We start from the raw sequence: 17,622 nt of genomic DNA, 5'->3' as shown, positions 1-17,622 counted from the left end.
GAAAATTTCAATAAAAAAATTGAATAAAATCGAGTGAAAACGAAGCTTTGTATAGTGCCTATATAATACTGGACTACCATTGGTCAATTAAAATGAATACTGGCCTGCCATTGCTTATTTATCATTGGTCATTTGTATAGCATGACGTCATTTTTTATTGGACACTATACGCTGTTTCTCAAAGATTTCATGATTGAAAAATATAATATACTCAAATGCTTTATAAAAGTCAAATTGTTATTTTTATCAGTGCAATTTTCAAGCAATTATTCTGCAGTCATGAAATTTTCATTCTGCATTTCAATACTTTATCAAGTTACTAGCGGCTTCGCCTCTAGCCTCTAGGGGCTTTGCCTCAAGAGGTTTGATCAACCTATTTTTGTTTTATCTAAATTTAAAAAGAAAAATATAAAAAAAAATTGGGGGGGGGTAGTCGACCCTCCTGTTTAAATTTTAGTTTTAAATTATAAAAAAAAATTTTTTGGGGCGGATTTTTCATTTTTTTGTGTCCCACCCACCCCCCCCAAGAAAATAGCTTAAAACCATCACATGACCAGTAGGTATATTCCCTGAAGAGTAGAGCCCAATCGATTTAGTGGTTACTGAGATCTTAAGCTTCAGACAGACAGACGGACAGACAGACAGATAGACATCGTACTACTTTGTATTATAGATATTAACAAGATAAGCCCAATAGATGCGAAGCCTTTTGAACAAACAAATTTATATCAAATAGAAATAGATAGATAGATAGAATTGTTTTCAATTTAACACCTTGATTGGCTAGAGAGAGAGAGAGAGAGAGAGAGAGAGAGAGAGAGAGAGAGAGAAATAGGAAGAGAGAGAAAGAGAGCAGATTACGCATTGTGATAAAAAGAAAAATTAAAAAAAAAGGTATCAAGCAGGGATCTTAAGGGATAAGACAATGGACAAATGCATCATCAATAATGATAAATACTGCTTTTGTAGATGACAATTGGTTGAAAAGTTTGGATATTATTAGGTTTAAACCAACCAATCCAATTCAAATAAAAGTACCCAAAGTTTGAGCCAATGCATACGAAAACGTTGTTATAAAACGTTGGGTACCAGTGTAAGTCCAATGTCTCCTCCCTTCCTGGTATAACGTAAGTCTGCTCTATATGGTAAAAATACATCTATAAATCTATGTACAAGTCCACAAAAAGTTCTCCTCTGGTAAAAATTTGTCCAACAAAAAGTGCCCTCTTTTACTCAAATTAACCTTGCGAAAGTATTTTTTGCTTCTTACGGTGCAAAATTTCTTAATTTATTATGTGAAAACACTTTTTCTTCCTTATTCTTATAAATAACAAGGACAGTTAAGTCCATAGGTAAAATTGTTATCAGTAGTTACAAAAAGTATATTCATTGCGTTTTAAGGAAGACCTACCCACAATTTTATTATTTAGAGTTGCTACGCTTCTGAGGGATCGAAAGGGAAAATACTATGGCCGATAAATTAACTAAATATCCCAATAATAATACACAAAATTACACCTTCTGTAGGTTAAGATTAGTGGTTGAAACGTTTGAACACTCAACTTAATTAACCAACCAATCAAAATTCAAGAAAAGTCCCCCAAGTTCTTGAGCAAACGAATAAGAAAACGTTATTATAAAACTTTGGGGACTAGTGTAATAAACAGCCTCTCTCTCTGTACGCTTCTATTAAAAAAGGATAAGTGTTTAAAATTAGAAAACTATAATATATAAATATAGGATGGTTGACTGAGTTTCTAGCCTTGACTTGGGATGATATTATACTTCTTTTATAAGAAAACATTATCATTAGTACAGTTCATATATTTTTTATTATTGCTGAGCAAAAATGAAGTAAATTTTTTATAAAACAAAATTGAATTTATAATGATATAAAGGTATATTCCTTTTACAAAAAAACTTACTCCATTTCTTTCTGAATATAAAAAGATACATTCATAATTAACATCTGTATTTGAAAATGATAAGTACGTACAAATAAATAAAAAGTGGATTAAGTCAGAATTAACAGGATGACTGGTAGACCCCGAGAAGACCTGTCTTTTCAACTTAGGGAGGGAGGGATACCTGTCTGTTGTACTCAGGAAAGGAGGGGATTATGGAAATCAAATTAATATATCTAAAAAATCCCCCAAAGTTGCAATCGATCTAAGAGAGAAATCAATGTATGAAAATTAGGAAAAGTGTATTTTATTGTCAATTATCCAATCCCTTCCTCCCTGCTGTCTTGGATATTAGGAATACCATGTATCATAATAATTTATTAGCTACAATATTTACCCCCAAAAACTAGCATATTAAGGGTCAAATGATGAGGTTTTGAGATTTTTAAAGTAAATCTTATTATTACTAAATACCTTAAAGGGTCATCGGCCTTTCAAATATTTGACTTTTAAAAATAAATTACTTAGATTAAACTTGTTTTAACCTGTAAAAACTCATAAAACATCTTTAATTATAAAGTAGAAATAGTTATAAATAATAAATTATTTTTTAAAATGGTATTAAATTCTTAAATGCGTTGCATTTTTAGATTTTTTGACAACCAAACGTTTTATTTCCTCCTAAACTCTATTTCTCTTAAATCTAAAAATAAATCCTTTTAGAGTCCACATTGGAATTTCAGTATAATTATTAAAATATATGGTATTATGAGGTAGAACTATATATACATATCTTATATATTCTTTTTTATACAGGAAAAGAGTAAAGTTAGAGAAAGAAATAGATATATAGAGAGAAATAGTGTGAAAGAGAGAGAGAGAGATAAAGAGAGAGAGAGAGGGGGGGGGGGGGGGAGAGGACAGATATTTGCGAGGGAGGGGAGGCTGTGACTCGACCTCTAAAAAGAGGCTTAGTTTAGTATCAGCTGAACATCACAACTGCTAATAGTGAACAACTCTTTTTCAAACAAAATATAGTATTCACAAAATATTTGTTAATACTAAATTTTCTTTTTATGGAAAAATACAAGCTCGAAATTACTTCCTTAATCATTAATTATTGATTTATATTTTAGAAATGTAATTTTTGTTGATTTATAGTCTAGGCAATATTTGTTAAAATATGAAAATTGACAAGTTTGTGAATGATATATATTAATGTGACATGGGATAGAGTTAGGCCCAGTTATGTACACACGGAGTAGTATAATACCCCGTGACTTACACATGTTTCGTTACAACACTAGTCATAGATAGATAGATATTCATATAGATAGATGGATGGATGGATAGTTAGCTAGGCTGCCAATTCAAACTTTAAGTGGGACAAACTCAAAATTGGAAATGAAACGAAGGAAAGAAGAAGGGTTGGATAGTTTTAGAAGGGTTGTGAGTTAGTTTCAATAAAAACAAACTTTTCTTTTCTTTTTTCTTGATTTAAATGAAGATAGGTTTTAGAAGAAGATTTAATTTGCTGGAAGAAAAAAAACCTTGCACAAGATTTTGAGACTGCACTTTTATTTCTGCAATAAAAAAAACTTGCAATCAAATTGAGAAAGATATTTCATGCATTTAGTGCCCCTGTTTCACACAAATTTTTATATCCATAAAAAGCAATAAATATTGAAAATAGTTCAATTTTGAACAACCTTTGATATGGAAAATTCCTGTAATAAGTGTGTGAGAAAGAATAAAAGTTAATTTGAAACTAGCACATAACCTTTAGTTTTTGCCAACATTTTGCAGTATAATATTTACCTTTCATTTAAAAGTTGCAAAGTGCTGAAACTTTGGTTTGAAAGATGATACTGAAACTTATTAATTCTTAAAAAGGCTGAACAAAGTTTCTACAAGTCTGTTGGAAATTGGATATATGCCTGTTTATGAGAACCAAGAGAATTGTGGAAGGTTTTGGAACAAGAAAACTTTAATTAAAATTGTTTTGTCCTGCTTTTTGTATGTAAGGATTTGTCATACAAAAGTATTCCTTGGTCTAGTTAATTAACTTTGATAAAATTGACCTAAAAACTTGTAACTTTTTGCATAAATTATAAGAAATATGTAAATATATTGATACACATGCCTTGGTAAATTTAAATTTTGTTAAAATTTAAGATAATCAGAAAATGTAAGAAAAATGTGCCCAACAGGATAGGTGATAAATTTTCTAAACGTGGAGCCCTTATCATTGAGGCATTTTTTTCATGGCTTTGTGAGAATTGTTAATGATACTGTGTGATCATCCTCGCCAACATGACAACCCAGATAACCTCCTGGTCCAAGCTCAGCTTCCAGAAGAAGTGGAAGCAGACAGCTTCAACGGGGGGCTCCACGCTCCACTCACCCAAGAATAGGACTCGCGGACATACACAATCAGAGGTTTTCTTGCTCAACATTTCATTGCAATGTCTAAGTCTTTAATTCTTATTTACCAACAAGATAAACATGTTCCCACTTTAAACATTAAATCTAAATTTATATTAAAAGCAGTAATTTTACAATCGGAACTCCAAGATCAGTTAAAAATCATATTTAAAATCTAAATTTTCATAAAATTAAATCATTTAGATACTTTCCTTCATAGTGGATATTGAGCAAAATAACTTTAACCCTTTTTAGTAGCGAAGCTACTCTATAATTCGAAATGTCCGTCCGTCTGTCCGTCTGAGACAAAGTGGGGGAAACGTGATTTTCTCGGCTCCTATAAAAGATAGAAAGCTGAAATTTTTAGTGAAGATTCTTATAACATATGCACATCTAATCTATACATTGTTTTGTCCATCCGTCTGTTATTTGGGGTGCTAGATCGATTCCTACATTTCCATGTTTTTCTGATTTTCTCAACTCCTTTTTAAGATAATAGGCTGAAATTTTCAGGGATTGCTTAAATTTACATTTTACATATTTTACATAAGTTTTATTACGATTTTTATATTAATAGGGGTGCTAGATCGATTCCTAGATTTTTAGGTTTTCTATTCTTTTCTCAATTCCTATTCAGGATTTGCGGCTAAAATTATCAGGGATTGAATATGCTCATATTCTACATATTTCCATCAAGTTTCATAAAGATTTGTTTATTAATTGTGGTGCTAGATCGATTCCTAGAGTTTTCATTTTATTCCAAAATAAGAGGGGGAAGGTTCTGTGCTTTACTTGGCTTTTGTTACAGTTTGGATGTTTGTAAGACTTGCAATGAAATAAACTGCTTGCCAAGGCTAAAGTTGACTCTTCTGGTTGTATGGTTGGTAAAGGAGGTGTAGAGAACTCTACCTGTATAAATAACAACAGCAGTGATTCCAGTCCTGGCGGCCATCACTGCCATCTGGATAACAAGATGGAGATTGAAAGTAAGATTATGTTAAAGTTTAATTTTTTGGTAATAAAAGTTTCTCGATATCATCTTATGATTTTTTTTCCATTTTGAAAATGTTTATAGCCCCCCCCCCCCCACATTTACAATAAGGTTAGGTTAGGTTATTTGACTGGGTGGCCGAGCACCTGAGGGTAGGCATGCTAGGGGGCTGGGCACTTTTCAAATTGAAAAAAAATCCTTAGAGGATTATACCAAAGTTTCTTTAGTCTGAAGTGATAATTGTTAGATAATTCAACATTTATTCATCAGATTAACATACTAGTACAAACATATCTAATTGTTGGCTTTCTGTCTGGAAAAGTAAGTGTAAACAGAAAATGGAAAAGAAAACCTATATAGCAAACTAGTTTCTTCCAGTTTTCTCACTGATTATGGCTTATCTATTCTAGATGTTTAGCACAGTAGTACTATCAGGTACAACATAACATGTGTCCGCTCCACAAGCATATCATGAATGTTAATGAAGCTTGTGGCAGTGACTGGTGTGGTTTATATACTTGTGTCTGAATATTGAACACTTAATAATGCATTCTCCTCACTCCTTCTGCAGGTCTCACAACAAGCAGAGACAACTCAGTCATTCTTTCAGGAAAGGCAATGTTTTCTTACAATACAACAAATTGAAAAATACAGAACACAGTAATAGTGTCTGACTAATTATGACGTAACAAAAAAAAATTAGCCAATGAGAGGCCGTTATTGACAAATGGTAAAATTTATAGTGGCCTCTCATTGGCTAATTTTTTTTTGTTACGTCATAATCAGTCAGACACTATTACTGTGTTTAAAAATACAAACTGACCCAAAAATTCATAATCTTACTTCTAACCCTTATTTAAAAGTAAAAGGATATCTGTCTCTCTGTATGAAAGAAACTTTGTAACCGTTGAACCGTTATGGTTCTCCTTTTTCTTTTATTTTTAGCTTTTTTTAGGTCCTGGGAAGGTTTATAACAATTTTAGGTAAATAATCCTTTTAAAAAAATATAATAATGAAGGGGGTAGAGAAGTAGACATTCCTGCCACACCTCAAGTGTCTCTAGGGGCATGGCCACTAGTATCTAATAAAGGAATGTAAATTCTAAACAAATAAATAATAAAGAATTACAAATGGATGCAGCTTTGAAATCATAATAAAAATTAAAGCCACATTGTAAGAATGCTGAAAACCAAAAAAGTGTACACCACAAGAAATATGTTTGGGTGCACTGCATATTATTTTCTTTTGTATTGAGAATTTCTTGTACTTTTTACCAACTTTTGATGGTTTATTTGGGGGTTTTATTGAATATCATTTTCTGTTTGGAACATTAACATAATTCTTTCTTTCTTATATAAAGTACATCTAAAAAAAATTATTTATTATTGCTTGGATCTTACACCAGATTATCATGTACTCTAATAAAATGAAACTTATAGCTGGATGAATTAACAATTCCCCCATCCACCCCTTTACCCCATCCTCTTCATTCATGTCCATGTTAGCAACCTAAATTGATGACAATTTATCCCTGTTATAATATCCACGTATATTCTATATCCCTTTCTAAAAAGATTTTCTTCAATCTTTAGGAAGAGTTTTCTTCTGTTGAGCATTGCTCATATGGATTCTTGTTTTACCATGAAAACACTTATAAAACAAAATGAAAATGTCACTGGTAAATTCCTTATTAGATTAAACCTTGAAGATGAACAAAGTTACTTGTGCAAAAAAGCCAGGGGATTAGGCTAAACTTTGGTAGCTTCCAATCAAGATCATTCCAGGGATCAGAGATGCGTGATTGGTTCATATTATAGGATTGGAAAACATATGACATTACAGTCTATTTTCTATTTCCATCACACATGTTAAAATTTAATCAGTCTAAAAAATATTTAACATTATGCTTAGAAAATCATTCTAAGAAAAAGGGCGGTTAAAAATATCCGAGAATATGTTTAGATTCCAGTCATAAACTATCCTTACACCCTGAAGGATGCACCCAACCTTTTCTGTAGCCCCATCACAGATATAAAAACTTTTTAGACACGTTCTTCACCGAAACTTGGTAAAAGTCATAATTTCAGATATGAGATAGGAGCATGGTTAACTTTTAAGTTTTTCCAATTTTCTTACATTAGAAAAGTTGTCAAATTTAGATTTGATTATTTGGATAAAAAGTTGAAACAGTAATCAATTTGGGATGCTAATCTAATAACCATTCAAACACCTAGGTAGGTTGTAGAGGAAAGTTACATCAAATTAAAAAGAATTAAAATTAAAGTTTGTTTCAAATATTTTTGGGGGATTAAAGTGTAGGGATGCGAGAGTATAATAGGGTAATCAAAAGCCTAATCTTACTTATTTTTTCCTGGATTATAAAGAAAACTAATGATCAAATGCACAAGGAGAAAAAGTGAATAAATAGTAGAAGAAATTTTATGGAAAAGATGAAATTAGAGATAGAAAAATCTGATGTTAAATGTTTTGTAAATGTCAAACTGCTGTTATATCTACAGAGCATTTGAGTAATGTAACATGTATCAGGGAGGAAGGTACCCAAAGTTTTATAAACACATTATTATATTCGTTGGTTTGGGTACTTTTATTGAATTTTGATTGGTAGCTTCCAAATCCAAACTAGTAGTGTCCTAACTTTTCAACTTTAATCTACAAAGGGTATAATTTTGTTTAACCTTTTTGCGTATCAATTTATTACTCATTGTCTTATCCCCTTAGTTCCCTGAAGTGTATGCAATATTTTGAGTTTCATAAGAATCTTCTTATAAAAGAGAAAACCAGATTTTTACATGTCCTGATAAAAATTCCTAAATCCTCCAGACATCAAAAAAAAAAATGTCCGCAACCAAACTCTGACAGAATTCTTTATTCTCCTGAAGAGATTATTTTTTAATTAATCATGGTTTATTGGAAAAGGATTTAATTAAAAGGATTTTATCGAAATCATGACATCTTAAACTTTTTTGAAAACTAATTTAAAAATTCATATTTTCATTCACCTAAGGATATAATAAAGGGGGAGGTAGGTTGTGCTAAAATTCCATAAAGGTGTGAGTTTTAAGGCTTAAAAACAGTAGTAGAACGATAATATTCACTAAATATGTGTATTCCTTATTGAAAAGAACTATAGACAAAACTTGTTTTATGTTAACATATATTTTATCGTTCCACTACTGTTTTTAAGCCTTAAAAGTTAAAACTCACACCTTTACGGAATTTTAGCACAGCCTACCTCCCCCCTTTCTATCCCATTTATGAATGTTAATAAGACTGCACTTGAAGCACTTCAAGATAATATCAAACTAATTATTCAAAGAAGAAATGTTTTTGGTTGCAAAGCTACCATAATTATATTCATCCCTTCCTTAGGCTTAAATTATTGGTGAAAATGTTTGGGCACTAAATTTTTCATTGCCCAAACAAGATTTATAAAAAAAAGTACTAAACGTCTTTAAACTAATGAATAAGAGATTGTATTTATAAAACTTTGGGTACCAGTGTAATTTACTGTCGAATGTCCCCTCCTTTCCTAACAATTACCCGTCACAAATTGACTTTTTTTATCAACTAAAATTGCTGTTATCGCTGCGCTACTTGTGGTTATTTTCCATTATTATTATTATTCCATGTAAGAACTGTGTTTCTAAGCTTCTTATACAAGTTGTTCAGTAATATTAATAAAAAAATAATATTCCTGTATTTATTATTTTTCTGTAGAATATATTTTTTATAAAATAAACAGATTTTATCTATTATCAAATTATTATTATTTGGAAATGGATTTTCTATTACATTTCTAGATGAAAAATAAAAATAGATCTACCTTTCAAAAGATAGGTATACCTAAATTTGAACAATTAGAAGTAGATGACAATTGTCCTTTTAAAATGTGAAGTTTGAAAATAAATTGTAAATATCATTTTAAGCTTTCTAAGACCTATTCCCAAAGTGCATTTGCTTCCTGGAACACAGGGATAAGAACATGGACGCTAAATCATTCAACTTTGTGTTTAATAAATTTCTAGGAGAGGCATTAGAGTAGCTAATTATTGTCATATTTCAATTATAATCATAAATAAATAACATGCCTTTGAAAAATTCACTAAGTGAAAAAGTCTTTGATACTTCCCAGCTATTTATTGAAATATATTTCGGTGGACATTGCACCCTCATCAGTCTAAATGACATAAATCATATTAATTTAATTTACATATTAAAAGATAGGTAAAAATAAAGAAATTTGTAGAACTATAAAGGCAGAAAATGTTGCTAAAAAAAGAAGAAAATAATATGATCAACCTTGAGTTAAAAAGATAAAATTTTTTAGAATTTTCAAAATAAAGTCTTTAGAAGTGGAGCTACTCTACAAGAAAGAGATCATTCAGGCAATCCTAGTATATAAAGTATTAAGCTATTATGTATGTAGCGAAGGATCTCGCTAACCAAGGAACCGATATTGTTCTTCTTAAGTGAAGCTTCTTCTTTTAGTCCATGGAAGGTTTATAACTATTTTGAGGGAGGGTAGCTCTACCGTCTTAATAAATATTACTCCTCCAAAAACTATTTTCTTTTTAAAAAATTAAATTAAAAAAGGGTGGGGGAATATTTCCCCCTTCCACCTTAAGTACCCCTAGAGGTTTCTAGGGGGCGTGGCTGCTAGTCTATTAATAAAAGGCCAAGTGAGCAACTCCTTTATCCCTGGCTGTTGTACGCTTTTGTTTAGCAAATAGAGCAGAAAATGCGATGGTGCACTAACAAAGAAAGAAAAAAGAGAAAATGAGAAAACAATCATTCATTTAGCTTCTTTAGATTTATATATGTGCAATGGCTAGTTAGTCGTAGTTTTTATTTTTACTAGCGACTTCGCCCCTAGCCTCTAGGAGCTTTCCCCCTGGGGGAAAAAATATAAAATATAAAAATTGAAGCTGCAATCAATCGAACTGATTAAAAAAATTGAGGGGGATTTTTTTGTTTTGTTTGGGGGGGGGGTATATTGGACCAGTAGCTATATTCCTTGAAGAGTAAAATCCAATCGGTTCAGTGGTTACCGAGATCTTAAGGGACAGACGGAAGGGCGGACGGACAGGCGGACAGATAGACAGACGGACAGACATCAATCTACTTAGTATTATAGATAACAGCAAAATCAGGTTGGTAGATATCAAAGAGGAAGTGGACATTGGGCTGTTTATTAATTACACTAGTCTCCAAAGTGTTATGATAATGTTTTCTTATTACTTTGAGGACTTTTATTAAATTTTTATTGGTTGGTTCATTAAGTTATTTGCCCATTTCAAACACTTTTTCTATCCTCATTGTGGATTGTCGTATCCCATTAGATAAATGTACTAATGGAAGGTATCTAAAGGGATAAGACAGTAGACGATAAAGTGATATACATCCCCAATAAGGACAAATAAAAATACCCCTTCTGTTGATAAATGTTATTGGTTGTTTTATTATGACAAACCAACCAATTTTCGATATAATTAAAATTATTCACAATTTTTTAGCAAAATTTTAATTTAAATATAGCAACATATTACAAAATTATTAGGTAAAAAAAATCTTTAAAAGCTTTTTCATTTTTTCATCCTTGTTAAATATCATATGTTTATACTGAGAGTTGTTCTTATTATTAATGTGTAATATAGTTTTACATATATATGACTTACAGATTTTTTTTGTGTTTTCACAATGTAAATAATTTTAAAAATCCGCGAGTAAAGTTCTAAAAATCTACCAACAAGTAATTATAGTTTTTTGTTTGAGAGGTAATCTCTTTTACAGTCTCATAAACTGTGAATAGCCATAAACCTGCCCTTGGATAAGAATATGAAAATCTTACTTGACAATTAAACATACATACATCCAAATGCTTTGTTATTTACTAGCGGCTACGCCCCTAGAGGCCTCTAGTTGCACTTCATTGTTTTTTTTGTTTCAAATATCTAATTTGAGAAATAATTTGTCTATTGTCAATCAGCTGTTAAATTCATGTCTCTATGTAGCGCCACTACGCTAGCGACACTATGCGGCGGGAATATTTCAATTTTTTAAATTCTATTGTGATTTCTCTTGGGAGGGTGGTAGTACCCTCCCCCAAAATAGTTATAAACCTTCCCAGATCCTATAAGAATCTACCCTGTTAAGGAGAACCCGATCGGTTCAGCGGTTAGCGAGATCCTTCGGTACAGACACACAGATACACAGACACACAGACAAACAAACAGACAAACACCCTGTTACTTTAGTATGAGGATGATTCTAAGATGTACTGTGCATGTATTTTGTTGTTATGTTTGAAGAAAATAGGATTATTCTCTTTGTTAGAAAAGGATTAGTAAATAAGGTCAAGGGTTTATGTCAGTGGTTACTGGTAGAGAGAGAGAGAGAGAGAGGGGACAATGGCTGTTTATTACACTAGTCCCCAAAGTTATATAAAAACGTTTTCATATTCGTTGGCGTAACAACTTTGGGGACTTTATCGAATTTTGATTGGTTGATTTAATAAATTGAGTGTTTAAACGTTTCAACCACTAATTTTAATCTACAGAAGATGTAATTTTGTGCATCATCATTGGGGATGTACATCAATTTATCGGCCAATGCCTTATCCCTTTAGATCCCTGTTTTATTGGTTAAGACTAGGACTTAGGGTGGGGGGAGGGGTAAAGGGAATCTAAAAATTTACCAGTAAGACCCTGTAAAAATTGTTGGCATTATATCGATAAGCTTTTTAAAGGCTTTGCTGGTATATCGACAATCTAATGATATTATAACTACATTCCTATGTTGACATAAAAACGAAGTTCTGGGCATTTTAACAATTACACAATTTGCTTTTAAACTATAACTATACTTTACTCTTCTTTTTTGGTTCAAAACTCTTTTTTTAGCCCGTTATGATATAGTTTAATATATAGTATATAAAATAGTTTCTTTAAAGTTTAAAATATATCATGACAACTTTCAATCAATTATTAACACACACACACACGCATACACACACACACACACACATACGCACATACACACACAATATGCATTTAAATATGAGTCAAATAAGGTAGATTAGGAAAGAATATTTTGTTTTAATAAATCTTCTAATTCCAACAGCTGGCTGAGTATACGAAAATAAAAATCACACCACACCTCCCCCTTTCCCCCTGCTAAAGTTGGTCCTCTATCCTTCTTAATAGTTATAAACCTTCCGTGGGCCCATGAGCGAAACAAAGAACCATATCCTTCGCTACAGATACACAAACAGACATCCTGTTTCTTTTTATAATAATAAAAGATTGAATATTTCAAAGCTGATTTTGAATAATTTGAAATTATTGAAGAAACATTTTTTGCGACATTAGTCATAGGTAACTGGTGTTAATTTTGCTCTGTATACTTATATAATATATTTACCGTGCAATTTATTGTAATATTTCAGCTAAAAAGTACACAAATCCAAATATGTATAAAAGTAGTTGTGAATTTTTTCTATAATTAATAATTATGGTCATGTTCGTTTTTTTAAACGTAAATACTTCACGTTTTTTTCTTATTGCTGTGCTTCTACTGGAAATTAGTGTCTTTGTTGATTACAAAACATTAATTTATAGAGTTATTTATGTATTCTATTGAAGAAAAATTAATTACTTATACGTATATTTTTTTTGAAAAATAGGATGATTGAATATACTATTTTTTTCAATTACATTAATGGTATTTTGAATAAAAATATGTTTTTTATACATTGTTAAAAGTTCTTTTAAAAATATTTGTAAGGTTTTTAGGACGTATTTTTTTAATATCCATAAAAGCGAAGCTCAACAAAACAGATAGATAACCTTAAATAACAAATATAGAGCAACAATCATATTTAAAATTGACTTACGGATTTTCCAGTATTGGTTGTAGAGTTGCTTCGCTTTATAAATTGTACCTATCTAATACAGGAATCACCATGCCAAATTTGAAATTGTTAAATTGTTACAACTTACGTATTAAAGAGTTGGTTGTAGCGTTGCTACGTTTTCTAAATTGTACCTATCTAATACAGGAATCACCAAGCCAAGTTTGAAATTGATAGAACAAATCTAACATGCCTAAATAAACGATTAGAGCTACCCGTTTCTAACGGGCCTACCCAAATTATGGAAAACGCTTCGCGCATCGTTTAATGTGATTTATTACCATTTCAGGTGTGTTAAGTCTGGGAAGTACGGAGTCAGCTGTCAGAATATCCGGTCATACCTGGGACAAGGAAAATATTATGCATAGTCACACAAACTTCTTTATACTTTTTACTTAACGAAACTGCTCTATAATTCACATTGTCTGTTTCTACGCCCTTCAATCCGTAACGCTATGGGGTAAAAGTAAAATTACGGATTTTTTGAGAAGATTCCACACACCGAAATTCATTCAGAATATAGTTAAAATGATACGTCGGTGTGACAGTAATACTACAAAAATATAAATATTTCAGATATCATAAAGTGAAAGGTTTTATGATTTTTCCGAAAATATATTCTTTATTTATGACCACTGATAATCTGTTCTACAACTTACTTTGTCCGATTTTTCATCCCTACCTTGGCTACCTGGATGTTGTCATCATTGTTTAAATTTTATTGAATTAAATGTTACGTTGATATTAACAAAGCATTTGACGATGTAACCTTTGTTTAGATTAGAAAATAGTAAAGTGTCGTACTATGACGTCAGAAAAAAATAACAATTAACCAATGAGAGGCCGCTATATATTTTACCACAGTGAATACTGGCTTCTTATTGGTTAGTTGATAATTTTTTCTGACGTCATAGTTTGACACTTTTACTGTTTTCTTTAGGTTAGGATACTTAACATATTTTTCAGTGTCGCTTTGAAACCGATTTATATCCGGTGGATTAGAACCGGTTCTCAGTTATACTGAAAAATTATGTATAGCATCGTATCATACTCATTTTTCTACGAATATAAAAATTTACAATCATAAGATTAAAACATTTTTTTAGCCCGTGCCTTTGGCAACTCGTGGCTAGAACTGGTTTTAATCTTACAATTGTACGCTTCTATATCCGCAGAAAGCTGTTTATAATAAGATGTGATCAATAACTATTCTTGCTAAAACATAACGTGATTTGACTATGATATTGTTTTGACCGTCAGGCGACCAAAGCCAAGTTAACCCTGGAGAATTATTACAGTAACCTAATCTCTCAACACAGAGAGAGGAAGGAGAGACTTAGGAGATTAGAGGAATCACTTCAGGTTAGATAGATAGATAGATACATAGGTAGATAGATAGATAGATAGATAGATACATACATAGGTAGATAGATAAATAAATATTATAATAACCTAATCTCTCAACACAGAGAGAGGAAGGAGAGACTTAGGAGATTAGAGGAATCACTTCAGGTTAGATAGATAGATAGATACATAGGTAGATAGATAGATAGATAGATAGATACATACATAGGTAGATAGATAAATAAATATTATAATAACCTAATCTCTCAACACAGAGAGAGGAAGGAGAGACTTAGGAGATTAGAGGAATCACTTCAGGTTAGTTAGATAGATAGATACATAGGTAGATAGATAGATAGATAGATAGATACATACATAGGTAGATAGATAAATAAATATTATAATAACCTAATCTCTCAACACAGAGAGAGGAAGGAGAGACTTAGGAGATTAGAGGAATCACTTCAGGTTAGTTAGATAGATAGATACATAGATAGATAGATAGATAGATAGATACATAGGTAGATAGATAGATAGACAGCTAAGTAGATAGATAGATACCTAGTTAGATAGATATACATATATTTCACTTATTTTTCACGTTTACTGTTCTTGAAGCCAAAAAATACTTAACTTAATATGCGTGTCCTTAAGATTTTTTTTCATGAATTATTCATATAAAATTGTACGATTTCTTTAAAATTTTCTGTATTTTTCCTTTTTTATTCATCTAAATTTCTGGTATATAAGAATAATTTTAAATTAAATTTAAGACTTAAAAGATAAACGATTAGGTAGCTAAAAATAAATTTAAAAACTATTTAAAAGGGATAATTGAAACTTTTAAAATTTTAGTATTTTTAAGATTATTATTGTTATTCTGTGTTTAAGTAGATAAAAATTCTAAATCCCCTAAATTCTAGATTTAAAGCTGTTTGCAACCCTTATACCTGTAAAAAGTTAACACGGAATAATGTAGAATATGATTCAGTGCAGTGCTAACAAACTTACCTAAATATCTAGAAGTAAAAAACATAAATGTTTCTATCAAAACTGATTAAGTGATTTTATCATATTAAAGGCTTATGTTATTAATGTGTTGTACATAATATCGACAAAAATATATAGTTAATCTAAGCTTTTTTTATAATTTCTAATAATCTTTAGTATTTTTCAAATTTTTTAATTGCGATGAAATTTTTTGCACAGATAACCCAGAGAGAAAGGTAGAGGGGACAATGGGCTGTTTATTACACTAGTCCTCAAAGTTTCAAAATAACGTTTTCTTATTCGTTGGTTGCATCATGAAGTTGAGTGTTTAAACATTTCAACTACAGACGGGGTAATTTTGTGCATCATCATTAGGAATGTATATTAGTTTATCGACCATTTTCTTATCCCTTTATATCCCTGCAGACAACCTGTGCTTATTTAGCTACCTACTTGTTCATCTATATAACTTATTACAGGATTATAATGCACTTGGGGTTGGAAAATTGGGGCAAAACAGGGCGGAAGCTTAAATTTTATTGAGCAACTAACAAGATTTACAGGATTTACTATATTGCTAACATGACCCAATAACAAAACTTTCCCCCTGCTTTTATAAATAAAATGTAATAGATAATGGATAAAGGCTTTTTGGCAAAATTCATATATGTTGCACTACAGTACACTAAAATTCAATCTAAGTAATATTTTTTTTGTATAAATCTAAAGATCAGAGAAATTTCTTGTACCAATTGTTTTTACATTTCAGGGAAGCTTTGTAAATGTTTTGGGATGGTTTTGGATGACACAACCCAATCTGTCCCGATTTTGTATCACTTTTGAAAAGTGCGATTCCTATGACGTCATATAAAAAGGGAAGGGGGGAAGAAAATCTCTTCCCTTTTCTCCCATCTCTTTTGGAGAGATTTTCTTCCCCCCTTCCCTTTTTCTTTCCCGAAACGAATATGACGTAACTGGAATCGCACTTTTCAAAGTGATACAAAATCGGGACAGATTGGGTTGTGTCGTTTTGGATTATTTTCTATTCATTGCAAAGCCTTTGATTTTTTGAATAATGTTGAATAAAAGTTTAAAACATGTATCATATTTTAAAAATCGATTACAATCGCTAATAGTATCCCCTTCCAAGATAAAAAAGACTTTATCCCTTATTTTATAACATTTTCTTTTACCCCATAAATCGTAATCTTTCCTTATAAAGTTCCTCCCCTTCTTATCCTAGAGTTTTGCTTATCTTAAACGGATAAATCTGATAATTTTATTATATACTAAAGTTTAAACAATCTTTTTAATATTTAGATAGGGATGATTATTGATTAAACTTTAAAGTAAAGCATTAAGAAGTTTACAAAAGTATTAGGTTAATTATTTTTTATGTTAAGGTCGGTTTTGGGCTATTGTTTTCTTTAAAAAGTCCCTAGAGGCACAATTTGAGTTTCCTAGTACGTTAGAATAGATACATTATTAAATATTTAAACATTTAAAATCAACTAATAAACAAGGGAAATTTGGTCTTTATTATCTTGGAGTAACCGTTTGGCGGATGGGCTTAATAGTAGCTACGCATTTGATAGAATTAATAGACAAATGAATGGTCCATTACCTTTGAATGTTATTATGCTTGTTTTAATGTAAGCTTAATTTAACCCGTTCGCTGCACCAAAAGCACAGGGTTAGAGGGAATAATAAAGGTTTTAATGATTTACAACCAGGGATCTAAAGGGATAAGACAATGGCCGATAAATTGATGTACATCCCTAATGAGGATACACAAAATTACCCTTTTTTAGATTAAAATTAAAATACTCAGCTTAATGAATCAACCAATCAAAATTCACTACTGTCCCCAAAGTTGTTAAGCCAACGAATAAGAAAACATTATTATAAAACTTTGGGGACTAATATAAGAAACAGCCCATTGTCCCTTATCTATCTAATTTACAACCCTGCCCTATCCCATATAATATACATTGACAAGCTACCTACTATGTACAGCATTTTATCCATAAGAAAAGGGA

At 31.1% G+C, this 17,622-nt stretch overlaps 1 protein-coding gene across 2 annotated transcripts in view; it reads left to right on the top strand.

Moving 5' to 3' along the window:
• LOC145318707 (serine/threonine-protein kinase tricornered-like) overlaps positions 1–17,622 on the top strand; it is a 220,380-nt gene that overhangs the window by 149,476 nt on the left and 53,282 nt on the right. The window contains exons 1-4 of one of the 2 annotated variants that reach the window (XM_080160165.1): positions 4,078–4,343; positions 5,182–5,314; positions 13,539–13,601; positions 14,511–14,611. In XM_080160165.1, coding sequence (XP_080016291.1) covers positions 4,218–4,343; positions 5,182–5,314; positions 13,539–13,601; positions 14,511–14,611 — 423 coding nt within the window. In that variant the 5' untranslated portion in view covers positions 4,078–4,217. Of the gene's footprint in view, positions 1–4,077; positions 4,344–5,181; positions 5,315–13,538; positions 13,602–14,510; positions 14,612–17,622 lie in introns of those variants that run through there. The other variant, XM_080160166.1, reaches the window with a different exon arrangement.

Source organism: Acartia tonsa, chromosome 5 (assembly GCF_053477335.1).
Source record: "Acartia tonsa isolate MP-2025a chromosome 5, ASM5347733v1, whole genome shotgun sequence".
NCBI lineage: Eukaryota > Metazoa > Arthropoda > Copepoda > Calanoida > Acartiidae > Acartia > Acartia tonsa.
Note: the sequence above shows the minus strand (reverse complement) of the source record. Positions and strands in the feature narration are given on the sequence as shown.